At 40.3% G+C, this 15815-nt stretch overlaps 1 protein-coding gene across 5 annotated transcripts in view; it reads left to right on the top strand.

Annotated features, from left to right (window-relative positions):
- The window catches only part of ITPR2 (inositol 1,4,5-trisphosphate receptor type 2), a 257101-nt gene that overhangs the window by 220446 nt on the left and 20840 nt on the right, over window positions 1-15815 (top strand). For all 5 annotated transcript variants that reach the window (XM_044423128.1, XM_044423126.1, XM_044423130.1 and 2 more), the window contains 2 exons: window positions 11471-11578; window positions 13857-14049. In XM_044423128.1, the coding sequence (XP_044279063.1) occupies window positions 11471-11578; window positions 13857-14049 (301 nt within the window). The remainder of the gene's footprint in view (window positions 1-11470; window positions 11579-13856; window positions 14050-15815) is intronic.

Genomic DNA, 15815 nt, shown 5'->3' with positions numbered 1-15815 from the left:
TGAAGTCCAAATCAGGGAACTCCATTTTTTCATTATGGTGGAAAAACACTATAGAACACTTTTCATAAAAACACTATGAAAAGTGCAGCAACAAAAGGGGCTTTTCTGGGCATCCAGCCTTTGCTGCTCACATTTTTCTGCCCTGTTTACTTTCTGCCAAATAGAGAAAGCAGATAAATGCATGAAGGGAGAAGGAAGAGGATCATAGATTCTTCCTCTGAAGATTAAATGTTGAGATCTTTTGAGGATAAGGGTTTAGAATCAATAGAGTTTACCAGGTTTGCAGTGGAAAGAGACTGCTGGTGGAACATGAGGAGAACTGATAAGAATGCAGGTTTAAGACACACTTAGATGCTTGACACCACTTCATGTCAAAGTATATTTTAATGCAGTGCTCTATTAAGCTAACAGGGCTTTTTAATAATTTGAAGTTCAACATTGATTAGCTAAGACCATTTATGTAAGCCCAACAATCTCCTGATAGCTCAGGAACATGATGTAAACCTCCACCTGCTACAGTTAAAAGAAATTAACACAAGGTGATATCAAGGCTACATACTCATTGCTGTAAACGAACATCAGCATAAACAAATCTCTCTCCTGACCATCAAGTATAGTGGGCCATTCATTCCCACTGATAAGTTCATCAAAGGGAAAGGGAGAAATTTCATTCTAAATGATGATGAGAGGTTCTTTCTAGATGTTCTGTGAAGCATACAATAGCAATCCAAGTTAATAGGTAACTCTAAGGACATTCCCCTCTGGTAGTAATTATTAGCAAAATGAAAGGAGTTAAGTCATTTGGTGTAGTAGATTTGTATTGCTAGACTACATTTAGTAGAAAAATGGCCATAGACTAGCTAAACATGCCACAAAATGACTGGAACATTCAGCAATATGATTTCCTAAGCACAATAACAGAAAAATGCAAAGCCAACTGATTTCAGTTTTTGCATGGCTACTTTCTTTTTTTCTTGAATTGTTTCCTTGTGACCCACAAATGAGTTTTAAATTTACAAAGCAAGATTTCATCAGTGGGTCCTTTAGTAACATATATTATTTTGTACTCTCTTCCTTTAGTGGTCCTGCTGGATCAAACCAAGGTTCATCTGTTCTATTATCCTTGACATGAAGCCCAGCAACCAGCAAATACTAGGTGGCTGAATAGCAAATGACCACTGGCCCACCAGTGGATTGTAATCCAGCTTCTGCACACCTTTAAAATCAGGCAGCTTTGCTGGCGGGGGGGTGGGGGGGCATTCTGACCATTCCTGAGGTGTCAATGCAGATATTGTGCCAGATCCTTCCTAACTGTACTTAAGAATTCAAGAACTGGTTCAGAAACATATTGTCCAAACCGTCACCCAGTCCCCTCCAGAGCAAGTTCTCTTCCTCTTAAAAATAATTAATTTTCAATCTAAAATACAAGCAAAATAACACTGCATTTAAAATACAAACATAAACATTGATGTACAATAAAAATAAGTATCGCACTACTGTGCTCTCCACCACCAGGACCAAGGACACATGTCACAATTCAAAAAAAAAAAAAAAAACCCTTCAAACATTTCAGGACATTCCCTCTTTCAAAAGTGTAATGATTCTTTTGACAGTTCAAGTCCCCTCCCCTTTTTAAAAACATACTCAATAAATACACCCCAAATCTCATTAAACTTATTTTTCTGTATATGCCCTTTTCTTACTTTAATATCACATGTTAATTTATCATTAATAGCTATATTTTGAACTTCTCTATGTCAATCAGACAACTGGTAATCATATTTATTTTCCAATTCTTAGCTATAATTAGTTTCACTGCAGTTATTTAATTTGTTTTTAATTCTTTTTTAGTCCAGCTCTATTGTTTTTTTTATCAAATATTGAAAGTAATATGCTTTCAGGACATATATCTGTATTTAGACTAAATATATTACTGCTCTCTTTAAAAACCTCTTTCCAAAATTTCATTATATATTAGTATCCCCACCACATATGCAAATATAAACTTCATGACCACATCTCCAACATAAATTGGAGTATTTATTATCTATACAATTCAACTTCAATGGAGTTAGGTACCATTTCCATACAATTATGTATAAATTTTCCTTTATTCTTGGTGACATACATTTTAATATTCTCTTTCTCCAAATATTTTCCCAATATTATTACTAATTTTTTTTTCTCTCAAATCCATTTCCCAGCTTGGAGATAGGCATACCCTAGTCTAGTTTGTGACTTCTTAATTACCATCCAAAAGGAGTCAGTGCAACAGCTCCATGTATCCTAGGGGTAACTGTGGGTCCTGTAGGCTATTTGGAGAACTCATACACACACTTGTTGATGTTACCACTTGAAATGCAGCTGGGTAGGGAAGATTCATTAAAAAGAAAGAATGGTGGCAGCGGCAGCAGCTGCTGCTGAAATTAGTGTGCAGGATGCCAAGGCCAAATCCAGCCTGCTTAAGGTTCCACTCCAACCTCTAGAGTTCCCCAGTTGGCCACTCCTCTTTCTCAAATGCTGATCAATTTCCTGGCTTGGAGTAGTTTTATCCTTATTCCAAATGGTGAAATACTTCTCCTAATGTTTAGTTTAGTAAGAGCTTGAAGCTACCATATGTTGGTACTTTTCACACTTTGTCCCTGTTTGAGTTTAAACTTCATATATCTGAAGGCACATAGTCTATTTTCACAGCTGGTCCCTCAACTGTATCTGAAAGCATTAAGTGCTGTGTCCTTATTTGCAAATTTTTAATGTGCCATAAATCATGAAAAATGGAGTGGTGATATTTTGGAGTATTAAAACTTTTTGTACAACCTCTCCTGCCAAACATTCTTTTGGGGAAAAAGCCCCTTGACTCCAGAAGAGGTAGCATTTTGTTCCCCAGACCGAAGCTACTGTGGGGCTTCGTGGAATGTGTCATTTTCTCTCTGAGCAGAGTCGTACATCAGTCAACTGCAGTACCAAAGCACAGAGCTAATGCGGACCTGTCGCAAGAAGTGTAGTTCCCTGAGGACACACATCATTGCTTGCCAGGACTGGTGTGTGTCAGAGAACTTTTATGCTCTGCATGTTTGTTTTTGTCGTTATCATCCTGATGAGACAAGGCAACAGTGTCAGAATGACACCAGCTAATTAAACGTCAGCAGAATCAGAAGCTATTGTAAGGCACTTTGGCTTGGATTGCTAAGAGTGAAACAGGAGACAGAGATGTGTATTACCCACCTTGTGGTTCATTAAAATGGTATATAACTCTACCTCCAGCTTGCTCTAAAGATCCAGCATGGTTGATGCAGTAGGGGCTTGACACTAATGAGTCCCACAAAGATTAAACAAATGTCCGTAGGTACTGTTCCACTGCAGACAGAATCTTTGGCAACTCCTTCGCTACATCTTGTTGACTCTCTCCCCCTTTAGAGTATTATCCTTTAGTGTCATAACTTAGCCCAGAGTCAAACGTGCAGTCCAGGACTGCATATCCTGTTGACTTCATTGAGACTCTGGTAGAGCAGAGCAGGCATTCACTTTCTCATTTATGGAGTTTTGGCCCATTAACTTTTTGTTTGTATTAATTTGTCACATAGGCACAGGCATAGCCTACATAATGATAATAAGCAGAGCTGTGCATCAAGTTTCACTAGGAACTTTTTCAGCTTGTTCATGGTGTCTTGGACTGGATGAGAAGGCTCACAATCTTTGGTGGGCTATAGACATTTTGAGGTACTAGGGTACAGAGGCTCTCCCTTCCCCATATTTTTACATTTAAAAATAGGTTCTATTGTTACGACAAGCAGCAGCAGTTCTTCTGGCCTGTTCTGGCCTGATATTTCCTCCCTGTCATGTCCATGCAGAAGGATGCTGCATTACACTGTAGGGCCATCACAGGTGGGTGGCATGGTTGCCCTGACTTTTTGTCCGTTCTACTATTTCTTCACCATCATCCTGCTGAAGGAGAACTTAAAGTGCTTTATCATTTTGCAGCTAGAGAATGAGTGCTACAAAGATAGGAAGGTTCATGATAAGGTAGGATGAATCCCTGCATAAAGACAAAATTGATTAACTAGTATACTTTTAATTAATGAATTTATCAAACAAATCTGTGGTACATTTTTGCATATGAATTACAACTGGTTCTGCAGTGAAATATGCATAGTTTGCAGATGATGCACACATGCCTTGCAGTGGGCACTATTTCAGAAGAGGCATTCTCTTCCTGTACAAGCAAGACAGGGGAGACCTCTTCTAAGAAAGCACCTTCCATCTGCTATATTTTTATTTTTAAAAAACTTTAGTTTGTTTTCTTTTTAAAGTGTGCTGCTCAACTAACTCAGGTTAAAACACACGCTACTAAATACTGGACAATTCTATGACCAATCTATATTATGATAAAGAGCTAGTGGTGGAGAATTTAAGAGCCATTGTAAATAATTCTGAGTCAGTGCAGGTGAGCATCATGTTTCCTATAGTAGCCAGCCATACTTATCTTGGAAGTCCACCAGCGGGGCATGAAGGCAATAGCAACAAATGGCATTTAGAGCTATGCCATTGCTGAACACAAAAGCTCTTCTCAGCTCTTAATAGTCTGTGGTGTGATAGAGCATGCAAATTTTGGCAGGATGCACTTCATCTGGTTTACTCTTGCATTCTCTTGTAACTGGCTCTGCTGTTACTGGTAAGGATAGTTTTCACTGTTCCAGTTAAACATCAGTATGAACAAAATCTAAGTATATATGACTACATTTGCATATATTCATCCTTTTGTTCAAAAAACAAAATATTCCAAAAACTACAAGGTGGTTAAACCAAATTAGGGTATTAAGAATAAATGTTTTTAACACTTAAAGCTTGTGCAAAACCCAAATGTGCTCTGGGGAATAGATGCACCTACAGTAAGGAATGCTCCCCACAAAGAAGCACATTTACTTCCTCCTTGATTCTCCTTCCACTGGTCCATCAAGTCATTTTTATTTCAAGGTAGCGCTGAAATAATACACTCCCATAAGGGTATCACCTCTCTTTTGTGGATTTTTATTTTGCACATATGGAAGTAGTGAAGAGTTAGGTTGCCTTTTTGTTGTTTTTAAGCCTACGTTGCTTTTGTTTCCATATTTTCAGCTTTTTTTCTTTAGTTTTTCTTTATACATTTGCACATCTGTTTGCATTTCCATTTTGTACATCCTTTGTGCATCACTGAGTATGTTCATTTAGCAAGGTAACTCATCAGTGCCCAAGTCAAATACTTAACTATTGAATCTAGCATCAGCATAAATTCAGCAAGAGCAATAATACTGTTTGATTATATAGAGACTGACACCCCTCCAATTTAATAACTTAGCAGAATAAACCTATTTTAATCATGCCTAAAAATGAAAAGGATTAACAAGATTTTCCTAAGAGGGAATGGCACGATGACAATGCACCCCACCCTCCCGCACCATTGCACAGTAGTGTAATGAACTGAAAGGCAGGATGCATATAATGATCTTCCCAGAATATTTTAGTGTTCTTAGCAGTGTAATTAGGAAAGAAATAGAGCCATCACAGAAGACCCAGAATTGTGTTGTGGGCGTGCATTAAAATGGATGCCCATCCAAGGAGGATGTAGACCCACAGCTGGCAGCAATGCTCTGAAGCTGTTTGTCTGAAATCCCAGAAAAATTGCACTAGTAGCTTTGATCATCTATTTGAATCACATGTATCACAATTTTCAAACTTACACCTGTAGCCATGAGGGCTGGGAACTTTTTCCCCCCCAAGTGAGAGTTCCATTTCCCAAAAGTCTTGAAAAACCATGTAAGCTGCATATATTTCACTCTTGGTATAGAATCTTGATAGAGGATGCTTCCCACTTACTGGAACTTCCTCTGAGTGTTAGCATCTCATCACTTTTGAGAATAGTGTTGAACTAACTGTGATGCACCAATCCTCTAATTGGGCTGCCCTGCTCACCTTGCCTGAGTCTGAGAAACTCCCCTGTTCCAAGTCCCCTGCCTTCAACTGTACATCCTGGTTTTGCCCACCTGGGGATTCTGGCCTTGAGGTAAGTGTTTCTGCTTCTTTCATCTCAGAGTCTTGTCTTGGCTCACATTCCCAGGCTACCCCCAGTTCTGCTTCACATTCTTATTCTGTTTCCGCCAAAGTCTAGCCAGCAGTCCTTGAGAATGAGGGCCCAAAGCAGCCATCTTTCTCACTCTCAACAATGGGGTGGTAAATGTATTTTTACTTGTAAACCAAATAGCTGGTATCCAGAGGTTATTGAAAAGCCATAAATGTACTATTCTTTTTTTATGGATCCCCCTGTCAAACAGCTTCACCCAAAGTCACCTTATGGTGCAGTGCATCTTTATAGCGGGCTCTGAGGGACGTGCAGGGTAATAAACTACTCTCATTGTGGAAACTATATCTTCTTACTATTTCCACAGCAGATGCCCTCTGCTCATTTGAAACACACTAAGAAGACATCTTAATTCAGTGGTAGCACTGGTGATTTTGGCCCAGGGAATCTGGCCCAGACAGTTTGCAAAACATTCTATATGTTTCTTTTACTTGGCCTGGACTGTTCAACAATTATAAGTCTGGGTGCTTTTCTGTGCTCAGAAAAAGCATGATCTTGTAATCACGCATAAGAGTTTTCCTGAGTGAGCTTTAACTTGATTGAAGATTGGAACATGTTCTTGCAGCACATTTAGTTGAATGCCCCAAACAGATGGGGTACTATTTCATGGACCCAATCAAAACATTCAACACCTCATGGGGTTTTTGTCTGATGAGTCATCATGATGCACAAACAGCTCATAATCTTACCTAAGGGGGAGTAAATATATTCTTTCTTTATACTGTCCTTGGTCTTTCTGTCCCTATAGTGCCTTTCAATAACAACAGAAACAAACAATTGTTTAGTTTCTTTAACAATAAGCACACTTTTAAACCAGTGGTTCCATTATAATATCTGATAGACAGAAAATGGAGCAGATGAGGGAGACAGAGATCAAGAGAGAGGAGACATTAAAAACAATAGTTGCAGAAATACTTTTAATTATGTATTTATTACTTATTTGCATTATAACCTGCTTTTCTATCAGTGATAAAATCAAAGTTAAAATAAACTTAATGAAAACAATCATAGACACAAATAGGTGGAAAACCTGATTACAAACACAATGATAAAATAAATAAAAACTGCACCCAATATCTGGAGAAATAAGGACACATTAACAAGTAATTTTTTAAAAAGAAGTCAAAGTAAATCAAGGTTACATGTTGTCAGATGCGGATCTTGGGCAACAGAGCATAGAGTGCGGGAGAAGGCAACAAAGGCTATCTGAATTCAACAGCACAGGCCTCATTGCTCAGACCAGTGAATCAGACTGACTTGGCAACTTATATAGGGGTCTGGGAACATCACCTAAAATACTAGGTGATGTTCCCAGGGGTCCCCAAACTTTTCCACCAGGGGGCTGGTTGAAATGTGCCAGTGCTGGGCGTCAGCCGGAAAAATGGAGCCGGTGGTGCACGCTGAGGCGGGAGCGGGTCGCATGGTGAGGCAAGGTGAGGCGAGGCGGGTGCACACTGCGAGGCGGGTGCACAAGGCAGCGGCTTGCTCACTTGGTGATCATTTTCTCCAAGCAAACAAACCACTGCCTCCCTGCACGCTGGGTGAGGTTGGCAGCAGTGGGCACACGCGCATGCGTGCGGCGGGTCTGAATGGGCATGGCAGGCCGGATCCAGCCCCTGGGCCGTACTTTGAGGACCCATGCTCTAACCTGTTGATGCTGTGAGCTGTTCTGCATTCTTGCTGCTCTCTTCTTTGGCTAAAGCTGGATGGATACGTACAGGCTAAATCTTCACCTGTCATTCCCCATATCACCATTTTAATATTCCTTGCAGTATGGCTAGTCCTACCTTCATTTATTTATTTATTTGATATATATGTTGCCCAATTAACCATAGACTCTCTGGGCAGTTTACATACAATCAGAGTAAAATTTAATAATAAAACAATAGCATCAATAAAATTAATAGTAATAAAAACAAATAATAATAAATGGAGAGAAGATGTAAAGCAATTATCCATTAATACAACATAATTCACAACTAAAATTTAAAAACCGTAAAGGTACAATTAAAATGGTAGCAGCAACTATATTTAAAATCAAGCCCAACAGATTCACCCTTCAAAGTAAGTGCAGAGCCAAAAGGTCCTCAGCTGGCATCTGAAAGAATGCACTGTCAACACCAGCCCAGTTTCTTGCAAAATCAAATTCCATAACTGGAGTACAATGCAAGAGAATGCCCTCCTCCTTGCCATCTCCCCCTCACTTCAACTCAGAGGAGGAACACAGAGGAGGGCAGCAATCAGGAAGGTATATATGGAGAACGGTACTCCCTCAGATAGCCTGGCCCCATGAGGCAAAGTGGGGCAATTGCCTTGGCCAGCATATGCTGTGGAGCAGCAGCAAAGTGAAGGAAGGCCCAGCTGTATGTGCCATGAAATATGTCCAAGATTCCTAGCAGGCTAGCCTGCTGCCTCAGGTACAGTGGATCCCTGTTCCATCACTAGGTCTAAGGAACACTCAACTGCCAGTCTGTTTTGCTTTTGTACATGGGAGGAGAGGAGGCACCATCTTGTTCTTTGATTCAAGCAGCAAGATATTTTGGTCGGCCCCTGCACTACAGACCCAGGTCTTGATGTATCTAGTGCTCATGCTGGGTGGCAGGTCCAGAAAGAAGGCCAGTGACTGGGGAGACCAACTCCCCAGGCTGGGGCAGGAAAGGCGAGGCCATATTCTCACTTTAAGTATCAAAGACAGAGATTGCAGAGCAAATCTGGTCTGAGCCATGTGAAATTATACAAAAGAAACAAACCAAAAGAGAGTCTTGGTTTCCAGTGGCCTAATCCGTGCCTCTGTTTGCCAGAGAAAGATTAGTGCTTTCTGGGCTCTTTGAGTTGCTGCAGAGAACATAATCAGCCTAATTAAACCTCTGAATATTTCATTCCAGAGTCCCCTGTTGCTCAGTGATTTAAGTCCTGCTGTTCTTAGTGTTTGTTAACAAATTGTTTGCTGTGTGGTAAGGTGTAACATTATAAAGCCATGCTAGCTGTTGGAAAGGAAGTTACTGTACATATAATAGAAAGTGCTATTCCATTTTGATTGGAACATGGGGAGTGATCATTGTAACTGTTATTAGAGGCAGTCTGGCTGGAAGTGCTTGGTTAAATGAATCTTCCCATTCCCTTACTTTTCCTTCCTTTCCTTTCTTTAAAACAAAAACCAGACAACTTACAAACTTTTAAATAACGGGTTGAAAATCCAGCTCCCCAGAACATCATGCCCCAGTTCCCTGTTCCTATCCCTTTTCCTGCAACCAACACCTGTTTAGTGGTTTCCTGCCTTTTCTGCAGTTTTTTCCCATTCTAAAAGCTTGAAATTCCTCTGTTTATACAGTAAAAGCTTTAAATTATTTTATGCTGGTGGGGAGGCGATTGTACTTTTGGTTCAACTCCTTTTGCCTCTGAAAAAGCTGCTTTTTCTTGGATGCTCCACCCACCACTGGAAAGTGGATTTGGCCCTTTCAGCCCACTTAGGTCCCATTCTAGCCCTGTCCTCTAGGGTTCCAGTTACACAGTTTCCAACAAAGCATGGGCTTGGTCTGGGAAACCTCTTGCCAAAATTCCAGAAGAGGAGCCCTAGAAAAAAATGTCCAGAAGAAACAAAGCATTTAGAGCATGGGTCCTCAAACTACGGCCCACGGGCTGGATCCAGCCCGCCATGCCCATTGATCTAGCCCGCCATAGCTTGCCACGCGTGTGTGCACATGGCGAGGTGCCGGCTTGCTCACAAGGAGAAAGTTTTGGACTCACTCTCTCAGAGAAAAAGATCTCCTTATGAGCAAGCCGGCGCCTTGCCAGGAGATCCTTTTCTCTGAGCGATGGGGAGATCGTTTTGGACTCGCTCGGAGAAAAGATTCTCCTTGTGAGCAAGCCGGAGCCTTGCTGGGAGATCTTTTTCTCCGAGCAAGTCCAAAACGATCTCCTTGTGAGCAAGCTGCAAGGAGATCATTTTGGACTTGTTGGGAGAAAATGATCTCTGCACACACATGCCCCTGCCTTTCTGCATGTGCATGTGCCCCCCCCCCGCCCAGCCCGTGCCCCCTGCCCGCACCACCTTGGCAGCCTGCCCCCATCCCTGGCACCTTTCAACTGGCCCCCTATTCAAAAAGTGTGAGGACCCCTGATTTAGAGGTTAGTTTGTCAAGTGCATAGTAAAACAAGACTCATGGGATCTTAAGAGCTGTGGAGAAGAGAGAATGGGGTCAGAAGCTTTGAGCAAAAGAGAGGGCCACAGCTGGACTCAATATCAAGCGTGCCTGCCCATCCCTTAAGATTTGAGGCAGAGGCCCTACTCAGGGAGCCCTCCTTGAAGGAGATTAGGAGAATAACTACCTGGAGAAGGGTGTTCTCTGTGGTGGTGCCCTGATTGTGGAATACGCTCCCCAAAGAGGTTCACCTGGCACCCTCACTTCGTTCTTTTTGGAGCCAAGCTAAACCCTTTTTATTTTCCCAATGTTTTAAGGTTTAATATGTTTTTTATGATTGATTGGTTAAAATTTTGACTAGGATGCTGTGTTTTATTCTATTTTGTCTTATTGTTAAACCATCCCAAGACCATGGTAAGGGACGGTCTTAAAAAGTTTTAAATAAACAAACAAACAAATAAATAAATAAATAAATGGGGTTTCCTCAGAACAATAAGTCCTCCTCTGATAAAGCTTTCTTGTACCCCGTGGCAGGTGTAGCACCTTCTCCCTGTTTGCTGCACAAATGGAAAGAGCAGGCAGCAGCAGTTTTTAATTGCAACAGGTTTGTTGAAAGGCATAAAATGGGGGTTATCGGCCACACTTTATTAACTCCTCTGCTAACATTATATGAAGACATTCTCACCTCCTAGCATGTTTTGGGATCTCATGATATTGCACTGCATGTGGAGTGGCACAGTGCTATCATAGTGGTGTTTCATGAGATGTGTTGTCATGGCAGCACAAGGGAATACAAGCCATTTTGAATATGGGTGGTCTGGTGGTCTGTAGGAAAGGAAATGATATTGTAGGCATGCCAATTTTGAGAGTAGTCAAGTGAAGGCTAGGTATAACAAGTTCCTATTGAATCCTTCGGGGTAATATATTAAGTGAAACTGAAGTTATTCACAATATGTATGTTGACTATCAAAGTAGGCATCAATAAATCTAACTGAAGATTTACTTATTTGTAACAGGCTTTCTCTTTAAAATGAAGCACTTATGTTGTTCCTTTCCAGTGTCCATTTTTGTTAATATTAATGTAACAGTGCCTAACTGTTTGAGAACAAGGAAAGAGCGTGTGTGTGTGAAGTGGAAGTAGAAAATAATCAGAAATTATACTGGGAAGGAATTAATTACATAGTTGATTAATTACCTACACTTTTATTTCTAGTTGGCTCGTCACAATAAAATATTGCAGCACATGCTGAAGCCCGGGTCTGATCCAGAAGAAGGAGATGATGCTTTGAAGTACTATGCCAATCACACAGCCCAGATTGAGGTAAAGGATCGTTTGCTGAAAAGAAAACTTTTGTAGACTAGACATTTTACTTTCCATTGCATAGAAGACTCATTCTTACTTTTTTAATCTGAAGAACAGTACTTCTCATAGTGTTGAACTGGGTGAAAGATTCGCCTTCCTGGTTTTAGAGATAAACTAGTTACAAAGATAGATAGAACTTTCTACAGATGATTTAATTTGGGAATGTGGAACTGCCAACTGTTGGGTGCAAGAGGGATGGTGGGCTGGGGCAAGTGTTCCCATGGAATACCAGCTGCATCCCAGGCACAGATTTGAGTGATAAAGAATGTCTCAGTGAGTTTGGAGAGGAGGATTTGGCTCAAGGTCCTGGGATACAACAGGGAGAAGAGGAGGAGGTGATTAGCTCAAGGGCAGAGGCTTTGCCACGCCAGGCAGATCTTGGGAATGGAATGGACATGCAGTCAGTGGAAGGGGCTGCAGGGCACAAGTTGCTCCCAGATGCAGACTAGTCCCTTCCTCTGAGCTGAAGGTATTGGCAAGGTGCCAGCAGAGGCAGGCACCCAGCTGGATGAGCAGTTTACAGAATGGAGGTGGGTCCACCTTTGGAGAGCCCCTTCCACAGGGTCAGAGCTCAGGCATGTTCATAAGAAGAGTTCTCGGAAGTAATCATTAGATTGGGTTCAACAAACCACCCTGTGCATGCTGAGAGATGCAGTCTGAGTGTCTTGTATTAAAGGCAATAAAAATGGTTGTAAAGAAAACAGAATGTGGCTGGTGCTTGTCCAAAGTAGGAATCTCAGCTCCTGACAGCAATCTGTAAGTTAAGCCTGATCCACAAATCGTTTCTTAAGTGAACCTCAACTGTCCTTCCACATATTATTCAAGGTGTGTGTGTGTGTGTTTTAAGTTTCCTCACAGTTTCACTCATAAAGAAAACTGTCAAATCATTCAGCAGATTTATCAAATGGTCAAGCCTGAAATATTTTCATCAGTATAGAAGGTTTCAGTATTTACCCAAGTTGTTTTAACTGTTGATGTTGCATACCAATTTAGGCTCAAACTAATGCCATTTGTCAAACCTCTTGAATTTCAGGTGTTGACAGTGTAGAACCTGGACTGTCACACTCTTCTTGATTAAGTATTTGGATGGCCGGATGCTGAGACGCTTTGCTCAGGTTCTGAATGCTAATTGTAGGGAAATTGTGGTCCCAGCAAGTAAACAAATAAATTTAGTGGCAAAAGACTTCATCCTGCATAATAATATATATGTCCTTTCAGTGCAAAGTTGAATTCTGGGTGCCAAATACAGATATTAGCCCACATTTTAAAGTTCATGGGCAAATACAATTTGAGCCCCAGTGCATGAAGGCTCAGTCTTGGAGCATGTAAAGAATAAATCAAAGAAGGACTCTAATCATAGGCAGGTCTTTCCGTTACCATTGCATGACCATAGCAAATGTCCACATATCTGGCATTAGGAAAAAGAACTATCATATCAGACAGCATGGTTTTTAAATAAATCAGAGCTTCAAAATCTCTGGTTTAAAGAATTAATTAAAGGGATTATTTGGAGTTACAGTTTTACAGTTTTACAGTTTTAACCAAAGTTAATTTGACTGTCCAATTTTATAGATCTGGGCCATATGTTGGGCCCTGTGGAAGCCTCTGGCTCATTTCCATCCCTGAACATTATATAGCATAACTCAGCGTATGTATGTGTAGGTTCCACTCCTATAATTTAGAAGGATGTGTGGCTCTCCTGGCTGAAAATATTCAAACTTAGACTGGGAAGCTATTTCTTAGCAAAAGGTATTGTTGGTGACTGCCATTGGTCATGTAGGCCAGAAATTATGGGACTTGTAACGCAACACATCTGGAAGGCACCAGGTTGGAAAAGCCTGCCCTATGCTGCATCCTAAACATTTCTATCATCCTTTAGAAATGTGCTTGGAATTTTGGAGGGCAAGTCCATTCTCTTTTCCAAGAATCACAACAATTGCAGTTGAAAATGCTGCAGCATGAAGCTTGCTAAATATCTGTCAAAGAACAGCAATCCCTTTGTTCTCCTACCCCACCCCTCAAAATTAAGCAACATCTTGCTCTTGTTTCTTATAGACAAATTGTAATTGTGCCAAATTACATTGCTGTAGCTTGTCTGGAAGATGGATAGAATTTAGTTGGATCTTTCTTTCATCCTTTTTGTCCCTTTCCTCCCACTTATGTAAGCCAGAAGCAGCAGTTTAGATATGATATTCAAAACTTGTATTCATCTGAGTTGAGAAACTTGTATTTGCAGATTGTTCGTCGTGATAGAACTATGGAACAAATAGTCTTCCCTGTGCCAAATATCTGTGAATTCCTCACACACGAATCCAAGTATCGTGTGTTCAATACTACTGAGAGAGATGAACAAGGAAGCAAAGTGAATGACTTCTTCCAGCAGGCTGAGGATCTGTATAATGAAATGAAGTGGCAAAAGAAAATCAGGAGTAAGTACAGAACTTAAAAGTCCAAGAATCTTTCTATTTAATAGCTGACACTGAAATGGCAAGAGCTGATCTCCAATTTAGGGAAAATGAGGCTAATCCCTGATCCCACACTATATGAGTATGCCCATCTGCCGTGCCATTGTAACACTCCCGTGTCACTCACAACCCACCCACCCCAAAGAATGTATTAATGAAGCAGTCTCAGACTTGGAGTTACTTTCATTTGGATCTGTTGAAACAGCAGTGTGGTCTGAAATGGGTATTTTTAGCTCTTTACAGTGTCCTCCCCTCAACCATGGACATACATTGTTGTTCTTACAATAATATACATCCCTCTGGAGATTTTCTGAATGGCCAGTATTCTATTTTTGATTTATTGAGGGTCATAGAATCCAAATTATGATCACCTCTGGGGAATACACTGAAATGGGTCAGCATTCCAGTCATGTATTGGATTTTAAAGGAAAATTACACTTTGGACAATTTAATGTCAATGTGTTACACGAAATGTTTGAGCCTGAGATTATTTCAGTAATGTATTTTAGTGTGGTAGCCTTTTTATTCATGTTTAAGAGGCAATCTCTATTACTAAATTACAATTCACTTCTTTTTAGAAGGTTCTCATTAACTTTGGCAAGGCAGGGTGTGTTTGGCCAAAGTTTGTTCCATCCTACTCACCTTAGTTCCAGGTACAGCTTTTCTGCAGCTGTCAGGCACTGAAGTTGCTCTGAGATGTTTGCACAGCCAAGAGATGGTTAGGAAAAATTGGCAAGGAATCCCAAGACAGACTTGCTTGCTTTCTTAATTTCTTATTAAATTTATTGTATTTTCTATTTCTCAATACAATCCAAGGATAGCCTTTCTTAGGGATGTGACTATTAAGGTGGCAATCCTAGACTCAGGACACAATGAATTCAGAGGGGCCTGTTTTGGAGTAGAAATATATAGGATTTCAATATAAGACTGAGAGCTGATTCAAGTATCCACTTGTGTATGAGAGAAGTCTGTTACTTTATCATTATTTTTCCTGACCTATTTTGCAGTATGGTGTGGGCAAATGTATCACAGTGGGATTTCCCCATAGATGAAATCATGTACCAGATATAACCATTCCCAAACTATATTGTAAAATATAGCCAACTTTTATGGAGAAACCTTTGTTTGCGTGCTTTCCTAAGACATTTATATGTTACTTAGCCATAAAAAGTTAAAGACCTTAAAGCATATGTATTTTTAAAAATCATAACCAAATAACATTAAATTATCTTAAAGACCTTCTAATGATGGAAGGCCCACAAGACAGCAATTAATATAATGCAGGCTGGAATCTTTAAAAGGTCTTCACAATTAAAACAAAAACAGAATGACATTTGAGAATGACTTAGTTTACTGATCTTGTTGGCTCCATGGATTTATTCATCAGCTACAAAATCACCCAGATGTATCCTCAGAGGTGGGAGGGAAAGAGCCAAACATCACACAAAAAGATGATTATACAACCTTTCCTTAAAATAACACTGAGGAACAATTTTTCAGCTTTGTTAGGAAGAAATTCAGTAGTCTGAGGACTACAGCTCTAAAGGCCCTGCTTGCAGCAAGAGTTGTTTGTATTCTATATGTTAATGGTATCTGAAGCACAAACATGCCATGGAGTTGATACTGGGAGAAAAGAATTAAGTCCAGTTTTGTCATACATAGAGTAGAGTCACTGGAATAAATGGGACTTCAGTTACGATGCAATCTTCTATCTGTTTAGTCAGAAAAAA

This window comes from Varanus komodoensis, unplaced genomic scaffold, assembly GCF_004798865.1.
Source record: "Varanus komodoensis strain SLA01 unplaced genomic scaffold, ASM479886v1 scaffold13_3, whole genome shotgun sequence".
NCBI lineage: Eukaryota > Metazoa > Chordata > Lepidosauria > Squamata > Varanidae > Varanus > Varanus komodoensis.
The sequence above is the reverse complement of the archived record's forward strand: the minus strand, read 5'-3'. Positions and strand labels throughout refer to the sequence as shown.